The sequence below is a fragment of the Heptranchias perlo genome, chromosome 2 (assembly GCF_035084215.1).
Source record: "Heptranchias perlo isolate sHepPer1 chromosome 2, sHepPer1.hap1, whole genome shotgun sequence".
In the NCBI taxonomy this organism is placed as follows: Eukaryota; Metazoa; Chordata; class Chondrichthyes; order Hexanchiformes; family Hexanchidae; genus Heptranchias; species Heptranchias perlo.
The window spans coordinates 138,306,844-138,325,267 of NC_090326.1; the positions used below are offsets into that span (position 1 = coordinate 138,306,844).

Genomic DNA, 18,424 nt, shown 5'->3' on the forward strand with positions numbered 1-18,424 from the left:
AACTATCGTGATGGGTGGGATTAAAAAAACAAGATGAAAAAGGAAAGCAAAAGCGGCAAGGAATCTAAGAAAGATAAAAGAGAAAGATAGGAAATTGATAATGGACAAATGAGGGATTAAAACGAGTTAGATTGCCAAACAGCCAGAGGTAGTTTGAGTTGTATGTACGTAAATGCACAAAGTATATTCTGAATACAATTGGTGAACTAGGGGCATAAATTGCTATGGGAGATATGGTAATAGAATTAATAGGCTCGGACAGGACTGGGTTACAAAGTATTTAGGAGGAATAGAGTAGGAAATAAAAGAGGGGTGATAGTATTAACCACATATCCCATTTTTTTTATTCATTCATGGGACGTGGGCGTCGCTGGCAAGGCCAGCTTTTATTGCCCATCCCTAATTACAACACAAGAATGTAAGGATGATATAAGGGATAGTGAAAAATGTGAATGCATTTGGTTAGAGTTAATGAAAAAGTGAACTGCTACTCTGTTAGCAGTTTATTATAGACTGATGAACATTAGAATGGAGATAGAAGAACAAATCTATGTTGACAAATTAGAGAAAAACACAGAAGCAATAGCAGTATAGTAATGCGTAATTATCAATAGATAGACCCTGTGCTCGTTGGCCTACACTGGCTCCCTGTTCACAAACGCCTCGATTTTAAAATTCTCATCCTTGTGTTCAAATCCTTCCAAGGCCTCACTCCTCCCTATCTCTGTAACCTCCTTCAGCCCTACACCCTCCATCAACTCTGCATTTCTCCAACATTGGCCTCTTGTACATCCCCCACTTCCTTCGCCTCACCATTGGCGGCCGTGCCTTCAGCTGTCTAGGCACTAAGTCCTGGAATTCCCTCCCTAAACCTCTCTGCCTTACCACCTCGCCCTCCTCCTTAAACCCCACCTCTTTGAAAAATCTTTTTTATCACCTTTCCTAATATCTCCTTCTTTGGCTCGGTGCCAATTTTTGTCCGATTACACTCCTGTGAAGCGTCTTGGGACATTTTATTACGTTAAAAGATAATTTGTTGTCAATCTCAAGTGCCTAGCACTTGTAAATAAAGCTACTTGAAGTGTCTCTTAAAAACTAGTAAAAAATAAATTAGGCACATCAGATGCATCTTTCTCTCTGTTTGACCCCTTTTCAGCACACACCTGCTGCAGGATATGACACTGCTGATTGTCACTTTTTTGTGATTCTCAAAACAAGTTCATGAACTTCATATACTTTTCTCTTTCTACTTCTATCTACTCCTTTCCTTAAAAAAATGTTTAAAAGGCAGAATATTCTTTTCCTTTTCTCTACAGTTGAAAATACTCTTTTTATTTTCCATCATTGTTTGCAGTTTTTCACCAGAGTACTTTGATAGAAAATGAAATCATGTAATCAGAGGAATGGTTAGTACATGAAAACTTGGAAGTGTTCAGAGCTGGATTTTCTTATGTGTGATAGTGTTTGGGTAGAATTACCAGCTGTTTGCATTTTGCAGTGCAGGTTGATAGTTTGCAATAATGATTACCATCAATGTCATTAAGAGCCAATTAAACTGATAATTAAAGGCTGAGGCAGCTTGAAAATTAGCCAAATCCCAGCACTGATACAGGAGGTACTTTTGAATTGGATAGTTTGGTGTCTGCTTTCACAAGAAACATTCCGGTTTGTTGAAATGTTTGCTGGCACGGTATTGATTACTTTGAAAGCAGTTTTCAAAATGCAACAATTGAAAAACTGGAGAAGACAGTAGTACTGTGCTGTAAGATTCTATGTATAAACAATAACGATGTACCAGATAAGTATCAATCTGCCTCTTTCATAAGTCTGAAATTTCTCCCTGAGCTATGCCAGAAATTGCATACTCAATGTGTAATTGGCACTGCTCTACCAGTAGCCATGAGACTGACAGCAGCCATTAACTTCTATACCACTAACTTTTCCAATCACCTTCCAGAACTCTGCAGGAATTAGTAAGCCAGCAATGGCAAGTTGCATATAGGAGGTCACAGAGGCCATGCTCAAAAAACACATCCATACCAGGAATTTCCTCAGAGCGGCTGCTGCTCCACCGCCGTGATTTAGCTGGAAGTGAATCGGCATTCCTGCCGCACTTCCAGCAAAGTTATGGCAGCGAAACATAAGCAGCTCCTAGCAAATTCCCGGCTGTTTCCTTAAAATGGAGTAGCAGTAGGAAATGGCAGCTTTGTGGCATTGTTGGGTTACCGAGTGTACTAGGTGCTATTTCCAGAACATCCGCCTTTTTCTCCAGTTGATTGACCTTTTTCTCCTATACTGCCAGATTCTTCAACGTAAGGGAGTATGTATGTAGCATCATCATAAATTTTTTTGTGAAGGTGTCCTCTTCGCTACTGCTAGCGAAATCTCAAACGCACTATAAAGGATGGTGTGCATGTATAGCTAGCAGTGCAGATGTCTGCTGGTAGTGTACTTAATATTTTGACAACAGCAGTTGTTCGACAACTGGAAAGCAAAAGAGGGTGTTGGTTCAAAAGCCAGAGGATTTGCCAGCTAAGAACCAGTTAGCTAGCCCATTCTCAAATGGAGTGCCTGAGAAGCTTTGTAAATTATAAATGTTTTGTACTCTTGCAAGATTTATGTAGTTTTCGGCAACTTGAAGTCTGGCATCTCCACCCCATTGTGCCGTCTCTCTGGAAGATCTCTAACTTCATTTTTGGAGGACATTACAGCCATTACCGGTGCTGAAGTGTTTATTATTGACCTGATAAGCAGTAATGACACCCTTAGGGCTGGAAATGCCATAATGTCCAAAGAAAATTATGTTATTTATTATCCTTCTCAATACTATCTTTGTCATTTTCTCTGCTCTGTAGTGCTTTGTTATGTGGGACCAAAGTTTCTTTGGAAGTATCCGCCTTGACACAGCTTTCCTTTTCAGGATTCTGTTTTACTGCTACTTCCCCATATTTCACATAAATTAGATCCTTTGATCTCAAGAAGCATATCACTGGCTTATTGTGCATAGTTAAATTGACCCTAGAATGATTTATTAATGCATTAGTCCAAATTATACTTTGACCACATAATCTAGTTAAAAGTAATTTCTATCAATCTCACTGGCAACTCAAGCAATTTCGGACAACTTTTAAGTAGGAAAGAATTAAAAATAAATGTTAGCCCAGTAGTGTATTGGATAGTAAATTGTAGACTCGTCCGATGGATGTGGTCATGGATTTCATTACCAGCAGTGCCAGCTGCTCAATTTAACCTTTCAAACATGTTGTACAAATGCTTAACTGAGTCATTCAAAGTTGCATCTCCACATTAACCAAAAGATCAACAGTTAAACTACCTCATCTTTGCTAAGCACATTTTATGTCAACTGAACCACAATGTAGTTTCAGCATTGGAAATCATGTTGTATGCACAAGGGTGGATCTATGATTTGAGACAATGGAGGGGGCACTCATGTGAGAGGTGAAGAAAGGATTCTTGGATCTGGACAACTGTGGTTAGGGAAAAGAAAGAAGAATATGTGTGTGTGCTTGCATATGCATGTGAAGAGGAAGTTGTAACTAACAAAACTATATTAGCAGCCTAATCTTTGATTTTATTCTTTCTAAATGATCTGGCTTTAAATTAAATTCAGTTTTTCTTATAGGAATTAGGCCTATCAGTGACATTACCTTAAGAAAAAATTATTTGTGAGTGCATTCGGTTAAACCATTTGTTTGCATAAGGTCAAGGTTGCCTTCTCTATGATTTATTCAACAGAACTAACATGGTGCAATTCCTTCCTAACCTATTGAACCTCCAACGTCCACAAGTTCAGTCCTGAGCTTCAACCCTGTTTTGGCCAATTTGGTTCAAGAAGAAACAGAGTCAAATTCTTTAGTAGCATCTATAAATTGTTAACTTCAGGTGAACGGGGACGATTCCCTTGAAAGATGTGCAGTCATGCGTCAGTTTACTTTCAAGAGGCCAACATCCCCGGCAAACCTTACAGAATGCTAACTGTAGCACTTTCATGTGATTTATGACTAAATCCAATGTCACACCCAATTAGCAAAGCCTATAAAGCCTGGGTTAGTGTTTGCTAGAAGAACCCAGTCCTTAGTAAATCTTTGTAGTTAATATATTAACTTTTGGTCTGAGGTATCAGACAGTAACACATCTATTGAAGTTTTTTTTTAAATCAATTGACATTCTTATGTGTATATTGATATAGTGACATTTTTACTTGCAAGAATTATGTAAGTAACAAACCATTATCTTTGAGTATTTTGGGAAACAAAACAATAGTATTTAAACAAAAATAAAATTAAACCATCTTTAGAATAAGAAGAAATTATGGCCCTGAATCATCGCATGGGATTCAAACATACAGACTCTAATACAATTGTCTGAAATTCTCCTTTATTTTAGTGGCGGTGTTAACCTCTTTACCTTAAACAGGTCAACACCTCTGCCAAAATAGCAGAAAGAGACCAACACATTAAACATTCATATGTTAGCATTCAATGGCATAATTACCAGGTGTATATCATTTGTAAAGTACAACTGTTTTTATATTTTTGTTATAAAAATGCTGAGTATTAATGACATTGTTGAAAGAACTGACATAGAGGAACTGCTGAACCTGACTGTGTAAGGAGCTGAATTTACATAATCAGTTGAGAGTGAAGCACTCCAGGTTAATGACTCTATTACCCCATGCAGTATTCTAAATGCACATTGGATTTGCATGGTAACTGTGCTGAATCCAATGTCAGTTTGGAATATTAAATTCAATAGCTCTGTTTGTACTTTGAGGTTGAGTCTATATTATGCTACTTGTTGGTAACTGCCAAGAATTGCTCGTAAGTAGCAGAACCAGTTTATACTGAAGGCTGCAAATGAATCCCATTCCCATCACCATGAGAGAGCAATGCACATATATGCTTACATGCACAAAGCAACGCTCATGGCTGATCAGTTTTAAATGTTTTGAGAGTGCAGTTAAGCCTCAACGGTGTGATGCAATCTCTTCAAGAAGGTCTCCCAATGCTCCACTCCAGAGTCAGATCAGCTCTTTAACTCTCTGCCACTTCCCTAGACCCACAACCACCTCTGCACTGTCAGGCTACCTTTCTGACATCAAGTTATGGATGAGCCAAACAAAATTTTCCAACTGAACATCGGGAATTTTGAAGCCATTATTTTTGGCCCCCGCCATAAACTCCGTTCCCTTCAAATTGACTCCATTCCACTCCCAGCCACCTGCTCAGGTTGAACCAAACAATGCAAAACTTTAGCATTCTGTTTTACCCAGAGCTGAGCTTGAAACCCTACATCCTATTCATCACCAGGACCACTTACTTACACCTCTGTAATATAACCCACGCCTGCCCTTACCTCACTCCCACTGCCACTGAAACCTTTATCCACACTCGACTCAATTTCTCCAATGCCATCCTTTCTAACCTCCCATCCTTCATTCTCTATAAACTCCAACTTGTTCGAAGCTCAGCAACCTGTATCATGTCCCGCACTAAGTCCTGCTCAGCCATCACTCCCACCCTTGCTAAACTACATTGGCTCCCTGTCTCCCAACACAATAAATTTAAAACAAAAACTGAAAATGCTGGAAATACACAGCATGTCAGTTAACTCGTCTGTTCTCTCCACAGAGGCTGACTGACCTACTGTGTGTTACTAGCATTTTCTGCTTTCATTTCATAGTTCAAGTATCTGCAGCATTTTGCATCACGCAGCGAGTGGTTAGGATTTGGAATGCACTGCCTGAGGGAACAGTGGAGGCAGATTCAATCGTGGCTTTCAAAAGGGAACTGGATAAGTACTTGAAAAGAAAAAATTTGTAGGGCTACGGGGGTAGGGCGGGGGAGTGGGACTAGCTGGATTGCTCTTGCATAGAGCCGGCACGGATTCGATGGACCGAATGGCCTCCTTCCGTGCTGTAACCTTCCCATGATTCTACGATTTTGCTCTTTACGTTAAATTTAAAGTCTTCAGCCTTGCCTTCAAATTATCCATGGCTTCACCCCACTGTATCAATGCGACTTCCATCAGCCTTAGAACCCAACGCATACCCTTCAGCCCTCCAATTCTGGTCTTTAGTGCATCTCCTCTCTTTGACCCAATGTTGGTGGCAGAACCTTCAGGATACCTCGGCCTTACTCTCAGGAACTTCCTCCCATACCCCACTGTCTCTCCAATTCTTTCTGTGTCTCTAAAAACCTTTTCAAAACTCATCTTTTCAATCAGACTTTCGGTCACCTCTCCTAACTCTCGCAGTATGGATCAGCATCTGCTTCTTTGTTCCTTTTATCTATTTTTTTCTTTCCCCTCTGGGAATTTGGGGAATTTGACTGGCCTCACTCCTGATCCAAATGTGCCTACAGATATAGCAATCTCCTTCCTGACTACTTCTGCCCTCCTGTTGCTAGGCCATGCCCCTGCACAATGGTATTTCTTCTACTTACCTTAGCCACTATGTGGAGGTCAGCAGAAAATATGTGACTTAAAAAACGTTTAAGAAGTAGAAGAAAAACATTGAACCTAAGTACCCAATCCTTCTGCGTCACGACCCTATTGATGTGAATTTAGCTTTATTGCTCCACTGAACTGGTTCCCCAGTAACTTTCTGACTAAACAAAAATAATCCAAAAAAAAATAGAAATTAGTAAAAAGGATGTTAAAATTAATAACCATTTTCCTTACTTAGTTAAAAATAGATACTGTTTCTTTTGAACAAATAAGAGTTCACTTTAAATGATCAACTTCACTCGCTGAAGTGAGTCTTCACTGTCTCAATATAAATTTGGAAAGAATTCATTCAATTGCTTTGACCTTTTTACCTATTCCCTACATGTGGATTGAGTTCTGCCATGAATTTTTGTCTTGACATTTTTTTAACTTTATCGCTCCCCGAATGAAGACATTTGATCCTAATTGTAACAGTGCATCTAGGTCTCCACAGCTACCTTGTCCTGAGCTAGTGGAAATCACAATATTTATGATAGATGCACGTCAAAGTCAAGGGAAGTCTGCTATAAATTGGCAGGTTAAGTATAAGTCATGTGGTTTGGTCCCATGTGGTCTAGTCTTGCTCAGAAATTCAAATGTGTGAGGGCTGGTTTAATAGAGTTATGCTATGTGCTCTCACTAGTCACCTCTACAGCATGAATTACATGCGCAAATAATTCTTAAAAATGAAGAGTTTTATTTAAATCTAAGCAGCAATAACAGCGGATGGAGGCCAGAACACCGGACCACAGAACGCAGCACTGGAAGGGGTGCAACTGGTGGAACTAAAAGATTCAACAGTTGCAACAGGGAGCAGGGGATTTGGCCTTGGGCTTGGCAAAAGATTATACCAGCACACGTCCGAATTGGCACTGGTCTGAAACCAGCCTCCAAGGTAAAGTTTGTCTATACCAGCACCAATTGGGAACACATAAATTATCCCAGGTATTTCTTCTGCTACGCTATGCTAAACCATTATGAAACACTGGTTAGGCCCCAGCTGGAGTATTGTGGCCAATTCTGGGCACCACACTTTAGGAAGGGTGCCAAGGCCTTAAGGAGGATGCAAAGGAGACTTACTAGAATGGTACCAGGGATGAAAGATTCCTTCGAGCAGAGAAGGTTAAGGGGAGATTTGAGAGAGGTGTTCAAAATCATGAAGGGTTTTGATAGAGTAAATAAGGAGAAACTGTTTCCAATGGCAGAAGGGTCGGTAACCAGAGGACACAGATTTACGGTAATTGGCAAAAGAACCAGACGCGATATGAGGAAGAAATTTTTTACGCAATGAATAGTTATGATATGGAATGCACTGCCTGAAAGGGTGGTGGAAGCAGATTCAATAATAACTTTCAAAAGGGAATTGGGTAAATACTTGAAGTGGAAAAATTTACAGGGCTATGGGGAAAGAGCAGGGGAGTTGGACTAATTGGATAGCTCTTTCAAAGAGCCAGCACAGGCACGATGGGCAGGATGGCCTTTTTCTGTGCTGTATCATTCTATGATTCTATGATTCTATAAGTATACCCTGATTGGAGGTTTTAATTTGGTTGATTAGAACAGAGCTTGGGATGTGATCCAACTTCCAAAATGCCAAATAACTGGAATATTACAAAGGTTCTACACTGCAGTGGAGCTCTGAACAGTATCAATAATGCAGGTAAACCACTGGCTTTTATAACTGACTATAGGCTAAGTCATTGAGTTTAGAACAAAGTGCCTGGTAATTTGCATTAAAAGCAAGCTACATTTGAAAACACACATTACATTCTAGCTCCTGCTGCAAAAACTGGAAAATTAGTCGAATGTCTGTAGCACATTTCATTACATTCTGTGGGCATGAATTAACATTACAAGAGGAATCCATGGCTGACACTGAATCAAAGCAGTTTCAGCAGCAATGAAAAACAGTGACATCAAAATGGTTCAGGGTTATCTCAGTCCAGATGAACTTACAAGTACAAAACACTTTTTGACTAACTTCATCATAATCCTCTCATTTATTTTTGTGCCACAAGTAATAAGTTAATTTAAGAACGATTAGACTTCTTGTTAAAACATCTGTTTGTCAGGGCCTTTTTTATGTTTCTCTGAGTGATGCCTTTCACTAAAGCTTTTCCAAATGGCTGAATAAAAACTTCTGCTCAATTTACTGTCCTGGCTGCATCAAACAACATCAACCAACACCACCAAAAACCAATTAACCCATTATTTAACTCATTGTTGACTGTGGGACCTTCCTGTGCGGAAATTGACTGCATCCTTTTCCTACATAACAAGGGTCATTATACTTGAAAAATAATTAATTGACTGTGAAATACTTTGGGGCATTCTGAGGTCACAGAAGTCGCTACATAAATGCAAGTTCTTTCAGTTCTCTTTCTTTCTTCATTTCTGATTAAACAAACATATATATCTTCATATGTACATAGCGGGAGTCCCAAACCTTTGTGGTTCATAACTCCAAAGCAAGTAATGGAGGGGCTTCCTTCATTCCATGCACAAGTTCCAGGACCAAGCTATGAAATGGATTTGTGGCAAAAAGGGGATTTAATGAGGGAGGGCTCTGGCCAATACTGACCTGTCACTCAGTATCTTGGATGGGGAGTCAGCCACAAAATGGACATATCTCATTGCAAAAGCCCCTTATAAGAACACGTGCATTAACAGCCAGTGTTGAGTAAGCTTGGTATATCCAAAACATTAAAGTGGTTGGCAAGCTGTCCTAGAGAGGACCTTCCACGATGCTGAAGGCAGTTGTTTGTTGTATCGCTAATGAAGAAACCTGAGGTTTGGCAATAATAGCTACTGAGAGATATTATCCGGAGGTTGGGTTTTAGAAAGCATAGTAAAATATTAAGGGTTCAGTATCTTCCATGTTTGGGTTGCAGAAAAGCAAGCAATTGCAGCTGGATCTCAACATCTTGAACCATATGGTATATTGAGTGTTCATGCTGTGGTCAGAAGGAATGTACCAATGAACCCATGCTTTAATGGAGAGTTCTGCTGCTGATGAGGAATTACTACTGTCTACCTAGCAAAGGGTCAAACCTGCCTTGTTAGAAGTTTTATGACCAAATAGAAACTGTCCTTCTTGGGGAGATTAAGGGTCGTTTTAGCATCAAGCTGGTTTCTACCTCACAATGGAATTTTGAAACTGAGTCAATGCTCAATGACAGAAACCAGATAGTTGAGTCACAAAGATCTACAATACTCCAGGGCACTGTTGATGATTGACCAGCCAGCTTGCATCATTAGTGGCATCTGGAGAGGTAGACCTGCCCCTGGGGGGTAGGATTGTTCCCACTTAGGTCCAGATAACCCTGCAGGCAAATAAATGCCCTAATGGGTTGGGTGGTTCTAGCTAGATAAGCAACAGGAAGCTTATCAGTGCTTTGTACTGATAAGCTGTGCGATTTCAGCTGGCTAGACTCAACAGTACCTTCCACACACTTGGGGGTCCCTAAGCCCTGGCTTGTGCCAACTAGTGCCTTAGCTTTTTGCACTTAGTGAATTATTCCTTACAGTGGGAGAATGTTCACACCATATCAGGCCCAACAGTTTGGTTTGGAGACTCTTAACTGTGATAATATATTTCCCCACGCTGTCAGGCAATGTTTGACAAAAAAATAAAATGTAACGATACCCAATTTACCTGCTAGTGTTCCAATGACTGTACTTTTAAAAATTATTTTCTGATCAGATAAACCACTCCCACAAAATAATGTTTATCCCATAAACTTTTTCAAATTTTGATATCAACTGCGAATAAAATATATAACAAACCCTCTGTGTATTTTCCAGCACCTGTTACAGAGTTGTTGTACTTTTTGAGCTTTTCATTTTACTTTGCACAGGACATTTTCCATGTATAAGCATGCAAGAAATTTTCTTTCCCAAATTCAGCGAAACAAAGAAACACCATGTGGGTTTGACTACCCAGCAATCCTCCTATGCTCATATTAAAATCTACGCTCTTTTTAATTGGGAAACCAAAGTGAACAGCCAAGTCCTGCAGGATATTACTAACACTAAAAAGAGTAAAAGGGAAGATGAGGTAAATCAGGAGGTAGTGATTAGATGATGGCAAGCTTAGGTTTTGAAAGCCTGAGGACTGTCGCATGAGGAAAGACTGGGGGGCAAGGGGGAGGGTAAGCATTTCACGGTTTTCAAGACCTGTAAAAGAATAAGAGTAGGAGACTGTACAATAAGACTTAATTTCAAAACAGTGAGGATTCAGGGAGGAGGAAGAGTATGTAGATACATAGAAGATTATATGGCAGTAAACATATTTTAGAAGGCATTAAGAACATATAAGAAAGTGGAAGTGTTGGACCATTCACCCTTTACAGCTTGCTCTACCATCAGGTACACATTCATCATCCAAACATACCACTTTAATATTCTATGTTCAGAGCCTCCTTTCAATAAGTTCCTTTGGACAATGCACAGTATGAATGGCACTGCAGTAATAATTTTCTGATTTGCCTTCTGACAGTCCAGTACATTTTATGACTGATCACCATGAAAAATATATAATTGTTTCTATCAGCAACATAAGTAATACATACCATCAAAAGCAAGAAAATCAATTGAACCAAATTTTCTTAAAGGCTTCTCAGCTAAATTGGAAAGCATTGTTCTGACAGGGGTACTCTCCCTCAAAAGACACAGAAGGAATAGTGGTGTAAAATCTTATTGCTATGAATTAGAATTTCACAGTCAGATACCCAGCTTTATCTAGCTATTCCATTCTTAGGAATTTTTTTAAAATGCAACCAGAACAAATTTTGCAGGAAATATCTGTTTCGGCAATATTAAATTCATAACTTTAATCTTTAAGGCTCATTTTAAATTGTTATCATGGATGGAGAAAACTCAAGTATTTAAGTGAAGTATATTTTGAAATACAGCAGGAATTCACACAATTCACTCTACCAGTAAAAGCAGTGAGGCTTGGGCCAAGTAACCATGTAGATTTTACCAAAAAAATTACTGCATCAAAGGAGCTAAATAAAGCATGAATAGCAAAATGACAAGACTCAAAACATCTCAGACAGCAGTCATTTATGTGGCAAGTGACAGCTAAAACTGACACACTGATGTGTGGGTTGTCAGCTTCTGAAGTGGTCCATTATAAAACATTTTTTCCACAAGTATCAAACACATTACAAATTTATTAAACAACATTCAAACTTAAAAGCATGAACTGTCAAAATGCTATTTAGAACCTTTGCTAAGGTACTGTACAAAACATAGTCTGTCACAACTCACCAGATCCCTAGCCTGTGCTACTGAACACAATATATGTTACATGCATGGCAACTGTACCGGTCAAGGTTTGAAAACTTCTTCAGACACCAGTTATTCTCAATGCAACACATTTAGATATACATTCCTTCTGAATAATGTGTAGCAGTAGAATTATTAATATAAACTACTGGAAAATTGACTCCAACATTTATGCAGAAGGTGGTCTATACAAATTACATTATCTCTGAAACACATTGTCCCTATGTTTTGTAATAAGTTAGATGAAAGTGGAAGATTATTATTGTTTATGTTAAATTCCAAGTAGCTGAACAGCTAACAGCAGCTTATTGACAAAGTAGGAACAGTTACGTGCTTCATACTACATAGATATTAGTAATAACTGATATATGTTTGTAACACTTATGATGATTAATTGTCCTATGAGGCTTAACCAAAATCGTGTTCTTGTTATGAGTCACAAACACACCAATTACAGTGGCACAATTTTCACTCCTATTGCCTCCTTGGGAAATCATTTTTGCCTGATCGTATGGTTGCTTTCAGCCATAAAGGAATAACCATTTTATAATGGTAACGATCCTCAGTGATACCCGAGTGATTGTAACTAATTGAAACTCAGATAAATACGTCAGATAAAACGAGAAAGTATCTGACATTTTGTAGCAAGTGCCGTGAATGGTAATATTTGCAAAGCGTACATTTTTACTGAAAAGTAGAATCTTGACCTTTTATTACAGAAAAGGAGGGTTTGTCGTTTCTCTCCCTCTCAGCAAGTTCCGGTAAATATCTTGTTACCACTAGGGGTCACTGTACATAAATTCGAATCTATCTGACTTACTTGCAGTCTCTGTCCTCCAGATCAAAGTGAGGGTTGAAATTGATCATTATTCGCTGGTAACTTTCGGGCGCTTGGATCACCCAGGCGCAGCTCTCCCGGGGGTAGTAAGAGTTTGGATAGCCAGGAGAGCTCAGGTACCCAGGAATCGTGATTTGTACAGTCTCCCCACATCGATCTACAAAAGAAAAGCACATATATTCAAACCAAACTAATGGATGTTATTATTGCATCCCTTATTCTCAGTAAGGATAAAGCTGCTTTGCGCATGGTTACAAGTTCTCCAATCATACTCTATTCTATAAAATACTTGGTCAGATTTGAAAATCAGCACACACATTTGATTCAAACACAGGGGTGCGGTTCTTTCGTTTTCTAAATTGAACACATATCCATTTTTGATATACAGTGAGGATGACACATTCCTGCTTGTAATAGACTGTGGTGTGATTCAGAAACCTAATTGTCTTAAGTCTGTACTCGCTCGTTATAGAGGAGCGTCAGTGACCAGAGCAAGAGCGGTGGGGGAGCGGATTCTGAGAACTGAAGATTTTAACATTGCGCCTCATCCAGTGCGACAGAAAAGATCTGTAAATTCACACAGTAGCTTTCTTACGCGACTTTAACATGTTTCGAGTATTTCGGTCTATGATTGGTTTGAGTAGATTCAGATCGCAATAAGAAAGCGGCTTTCTTTGAACCTTGTTTTTTTTTTCCCGAGCGCTGGACCGCACCAGGTCAGGCTGGTCGCCTTGTTTCACTATTCCCGAATTCTCTCCAGCCCCCTACACAATCGATAGTTTAAAATGGGACGCCAGGTCATGCTCACTTGTCTCCGATAACAAAGGTAAATTCACCGAGGCTAAAGTAATAGACTAATGGGTCCGTGATAAGTTAAGTGGAATTATTCATGCATGAAGCGCAGAGTTAAGGGAGAAGCTGGTCAGACTTCAACTTTTCGAGGTGCTCTTTGCTCTTGGAAAATGCACCGAAAGTCCATGAGTAACACTGTTGTAGCTGCGATTGTTAAGATGAATGAGAAGTATGGGTTCGACATTACGACCGTCATTAACTGTTCTAACTTGTGCGGTTCTAATCCACTACCTAATGCAAAACTTCATTTTGCCAATTAATATTCCACGTCTCCATTCCCGATACATTTTGATTTTTATTACCGAGTTCCCATCTGTAAATCTAAACAATTTCTATCCCATACTTCTCATTCTCTCGGGACTCGATCTTTATATTTAGGAAGGGCCATGCGATTAATGCACGGTGGAATATTTTGCTATAAAACTTTTTAGAACTTTTATATTTTACAATTACACCTATTCTGTTTTAGCCCCCGTTCGTTATTTTACGCCCTGTCTGTATTATTTATCTCTCTAGTTTTAAGTCCCTTAGTTAGGTCTCTTTCCCCTCAGATTATTGTACTTTCCCGTCCTTTTATGGAGGGATGGGGGGTAAATGACAGCTGAGATTTGGGGCTGTCAATAGTATTTATCAACACCAGACAACTCCGATAGCAGCGGAGAAGAGTCGGCTCTGTACAATCTCAAACCGACCCACAGTCAAGGGGCTAGGCAACTCCTAATGGTGGGGCCCATTAGTCGTGGCCGAGGTTAATGAATGAAGTCAGTCTGAGATAGAGGGCTCTGTTCGCTTTTTGGCGTCCGAGGCAAGGTTAATATGTTAGGCGGCACGTCTTTAAAAACAGGTTTATGATCTGGCCTAATATGTCTGGGGTACTGTGGAGATAAGCGGGAGCCAGCATGTCTTCATACACAGATCACTGCTGTCTCCCCTCAGATACACGATGGGCTATTCTTCAAATTAAAAGAGGCACCGCACACGAACAGCTGAGTGTTGTGATACTGATCTCTCCCTCCCCGTTGTAACATCGCCCCAGACTCGGGCATAATGCATTCTGAAGAGCTTTTTTGTAGACTCTGTGGTACTTGAACAGGCATGATGTGGAGATGCCGGTGATGGACTGGGGTTGACAATTGTAAACAATTTTACAACACCAAGTTATAGTCCAGCAATTTTATTTTAAATTCACAAGCTTTCGGAGATTTTCTCCTTCCTCAGGCAAACATTTGCCTGAGGAAGGAGAAAATCTCCGAAAGCTTGTGAATTTAAAATAAAATTGCTGGACTATAACTTGGTACTTGAACAGAACCGAGCCCCCGGATCTGTGTTTGTAGAGTTCTTGTTTGGCCAGTCTTGGATACATTTACAAATAGTTTAATTGTTATCGAGATGGACATTCGCTCAGCTTAAGTTTAAAAGAGCCGCTTTGTCCGTTCCAGGCAACTCGCGGCAAAGGAAACGATTCACCGAGCGGTGCAACTGTAAACTGTTGAAACTTCAGCCCTGGCCAACTTGACGTAGATCAGCGTCCCAGCAAGAGCGAAACGCTGGCCCATTCTAAAATATACAGTAAGGTACTGGGGCAAAATGCAATGTAATCGCCCATGGGAGATTTGACTATAGTCTCCGCAATACAATGCGACCTTCATCCGACACTGCTCCTGTACTCTTTACGCAAATCACACATTTCTGAGGTCGGGTTTCCCGGCTTATTCCCCTATTACAACGAAACACTTGTAGGTGAATTGCGTCGTTACTGAGTGTTTAGACTCTGCTCTCAGCAGTCCTGCGAAGCTCAGATTGCTAAGGTTATAGTGCGTGTATCAGTGACAAACTTCACTGTTTATAAATGACACCACTCTCCCACTTCACTCTCACTCCGTATGTCTGTGTGAGCGCCTTACAGAAATCCCACACAACCGCGTGTGTCAATCCTCTGTTATCCCTGTCATTGTAAAATTAAATAAGACTAATATACAGTTCAGCACGAACCATCTCCGAGATTGACCTGATTTCTAACAACGTTTACTCTGTCCCGTGAGCCCTGGAGAGATGTGTTCGTGTTAATTCGCTGCTTCCCAGTAACGTGTGATCTGATGGCTCAGGTCGCCGGTCTGAGGTGTCCTGGGGAGGGAGCCGCACTTACTAACATTGCACCCGCGTCTATTCGGTAGAAGCGGCTCTTTAGGCATGGGCGTTACTCACCATTCCTATGCGCCCTGGACAGTCCGACGACCACGGCCAGAAGGTGCAGTAGATAGACCCGGTGCTTCCTCATGGCACTGGAGATTCTAGGGGATACAGCGAGCAGAGTGAGGAGAAGGGAAAAAATAAGAGGGAGTCCCAGACTTAGCGGAATTCGTTACTTTTGGGTATCTGAGCGACCTGCATCCTAAACATTTAGCTCCGATTTCCTCTCGCCGCTTGCGGATACACTGTTCCTGTTCCAATGTCTGGCGTTGCCATTTCCTAAAAGTCCCGAGCCAATAAAAGCTTTCCAGAGGCTCCACTCACACACAGAGTGACTCCTCACAGACAACAGCCGATCACACAGCGGCAAAACACAACGATTCTCTGCTGGGAGAGAAAAGAAGAAGAAAAGGGCAGTCAGGAGATTTCCATTAAATATATTTAAGAGATAAAAAAAAAGCGAGTCAAATCCACTAGCAAAGCATGAAATCTAAACAGTCTGTAAGTTCGAGGAGGCAAAACAACATTCTGCTCACGTCCACATATATAAAAAAAGTATAAATTATACAACACAGGGCGATTAGCCCCGGTAAAGGTAAGCTAAGTATTTAAATAACCTCAGTAGGGATGATCGCACTCTTGCACTATGATCTTAGTCGCTCTCCAGTCTCCAGTCCTGCACTCAGAAATGGATATTAATTGACTCTGGGTGGCTGAGGCTCCCTATTAAGTGTATTCTCAGAGGGGAAGGAAGATTGGCGTAACTCTTTCAGAATAATGGAGCAGGTCTGGAAGTGTACACAGGATGAGAGAGAGAGGGGGAGAGGGAGAGAGAGGTGGGGAATCGCTTCAAGTGATGACGGCGCAAGTCACTCAAAACGCTCCTGCGTCTCTCGCCATCCGACTCAGTTGTAAAAAAAAGTGAAGTCAGCCGCTTTGGTTCCCCCAGCAGCATTTCTGTTAAAGCCCAGCCAGCCAGCGAGCCATCCAGCACACTAAACGGGAAAGAAACGCCCAGGCTCCGGCAACCAAGCAACTCTTTTTTAAAAAAAGAGTTCAGCGGCTGATCAGCAAGGCGCCGGCAGGGTCCCCCTCCCACACACACAGCCTCCGTGAGCCGTGCAACTGGTCCGGGTTATCAGCAGTTTGCAGAGGAAAATAGCTCGGCGAAAAAAAACAAAGGCACGTCACACCCTGGCCGCTTCCTTAGATTAACCAGTAAGTAGAGGGAGGACTGCCAACAGATTTGGAAGCACGACTTCCAATTCCCTGTTATATATAGCTGTAAGAATGAACTTGTACAGAATACTATTAGTGTTTCTTGTGTACGCTTCACACACAAAGTGTTACTGTGCACACTTCATATACACGGTATTACTGTGCACACTTCACATACACGGTATTACTGTGCACACTTCATATACACGGTATTACTGTGCACACCACATACACGGTATAACTGTGCACACCACATACACGGTATAACTGTGCACACTTCACATACACGGTATTACTGTGCACACTTCACATACACGGTATAACTGTACACACTTGACACACAGGATATTATTGTGCACACTTCACATACACGGTATAACTGTACACACTTGACACACAGGATATTATTGTGCACACTTCACATACACGGTATAACTGTACACACTTCACACACAGGATATTATAGTGCACACATCACATACACGGTATTACTGTACACACTTGACACACACATACACAGTATTACTGTGCACATGGAAACAGGTCCAGAAATACGGACTTTAACAGCAAAATCTCCGAAGCAGCTGAGTGCTTGACTTCCAGCCAGAAGATGCTGTCTTGGAGTCCCAAGGCAGTCTGGCATTAGCACTGGGTCGGGTGGATGTGTTTCACCAGTTCGCAGCCAGCCTCTGAGTCAAGGAGCGCGGAAGGAAAGCGAAACATCCCATCTTGTGGTTGGGGAGGGGGTTTGAGAATAACGGATAGATATTGCATTTACACCACTTGAATTGTGCTCCAAGGAATCGATCGCAGCAACAAGGGCCAGTCCCCTCCCCTCCACACACTTTCATCCTGATCAACTCAGGGTAATACTCGCCACACCCTGTTAGAAAAATAGCGTTAAAATGTTACTGTAAAGTGATGGCAAACTATTGCACTACCCCCAAAATTTGCCCCCTTCCTTATTCAAGGATTTTTGCCCCCACATAACCGCGTTAATTTGTGAGGGATCAAACAGAGGGACCAAACAGCTATATAACATTCTCCAGGACATGTAAACCCCGCCAGAACTTTCAGTACCAGCCTATAGGAGGTGCACCATGGCAGGATAAGACAGTCTGTATAATATACACAGACATGTACGTGTCTTACAGTAAATATTGTGGCTCCTCACAATACTGCTCAGTATCGGGTTCTCTTCCACATGTTCTGACATATGCTGTGTTAAAAGTACTACATAAATAGAAGTTCTTATTGTGTAAGCCTTGGCTGTGAGTGTCAGCAGGCTATTTGAGTATTGGGGAGGAGGGGGGGGGTAATATGGCTGATATCTGATTTTGTCCATCCCTGACATATACTCGCTCATTTCCAGCAGGAAATGCTAAATAGTGATCAGAAAAAGGAACCCTGGCCAAGTCACCTCTTCCTGATCCAGGTGCTCTGTGGCCAACCGTGTTGCTCTACCACCAATTGCAGTGAGATCAACAAACTCAGCCCAGGCTGAGAATCGCACTTGGTAATTTCCTG

General features: G+C 41.0%; 1 protein-coding gene and 1 long non-coding RNA gene across 5 annotated transcripts in view; one reads left to right on the top strand and one right to left on the bottom strand.

Annotated features, from left to right (window-relative positions):
- Window positions 1-16,811, bottom strand: part of nrp1a (neuropilin 1a) — a 165,739-nt gene extending 148,928 nt beyond the window's left edge. For 2 of the 3 annotated variants that reach the window (XM_068007591.1, XM_068007576.1), the window contains exons 1-3: window positions 16,297-16,811; window positions 15,695-16,063; window positions 12,620-12,794 (exon numbers count right to left, since the gene is read on the bottom strand). In XM_068007591.1, the coding sequence (XP_067863692.1) occupies window positions 12,620-12,794; window positions 15,695-15,767 (248 nt within the window). In that variant the 5' untranslated portion in view covers window positions 15,768-16,063; window positions 16,297-16,811. Of the gene's footprint in view, window positions 1-12,619; window positions 12,795-15,694; window positions 16,067-16,296 lie in introns of all 3 variants that reach the window. The other variant, XM_068007585.1, reaches the window with a different exon arrangement.
- LOC137344552 (uncharacterized) overlaps window positions 13,114-18,424 on the top strand; it is a 39,717-nt gene continuing 34,406 nt past the window's right edge. Inside the window, exons 1-2 of one of the 2 annotated variants that reach the window (XR_010968388.1) lie at window positions 13,114-13,463; window positions 14,929-15,063. This is a non-coding gene — a long non-coding RNA (uncharacterized lncRNA). The remainder of the gene's footprint in view (window positions 13,464-14,928; window positions 15,064-18,424) is intronic. The other variant, XR_010968385.1, reaches the window with a different exon arrangement.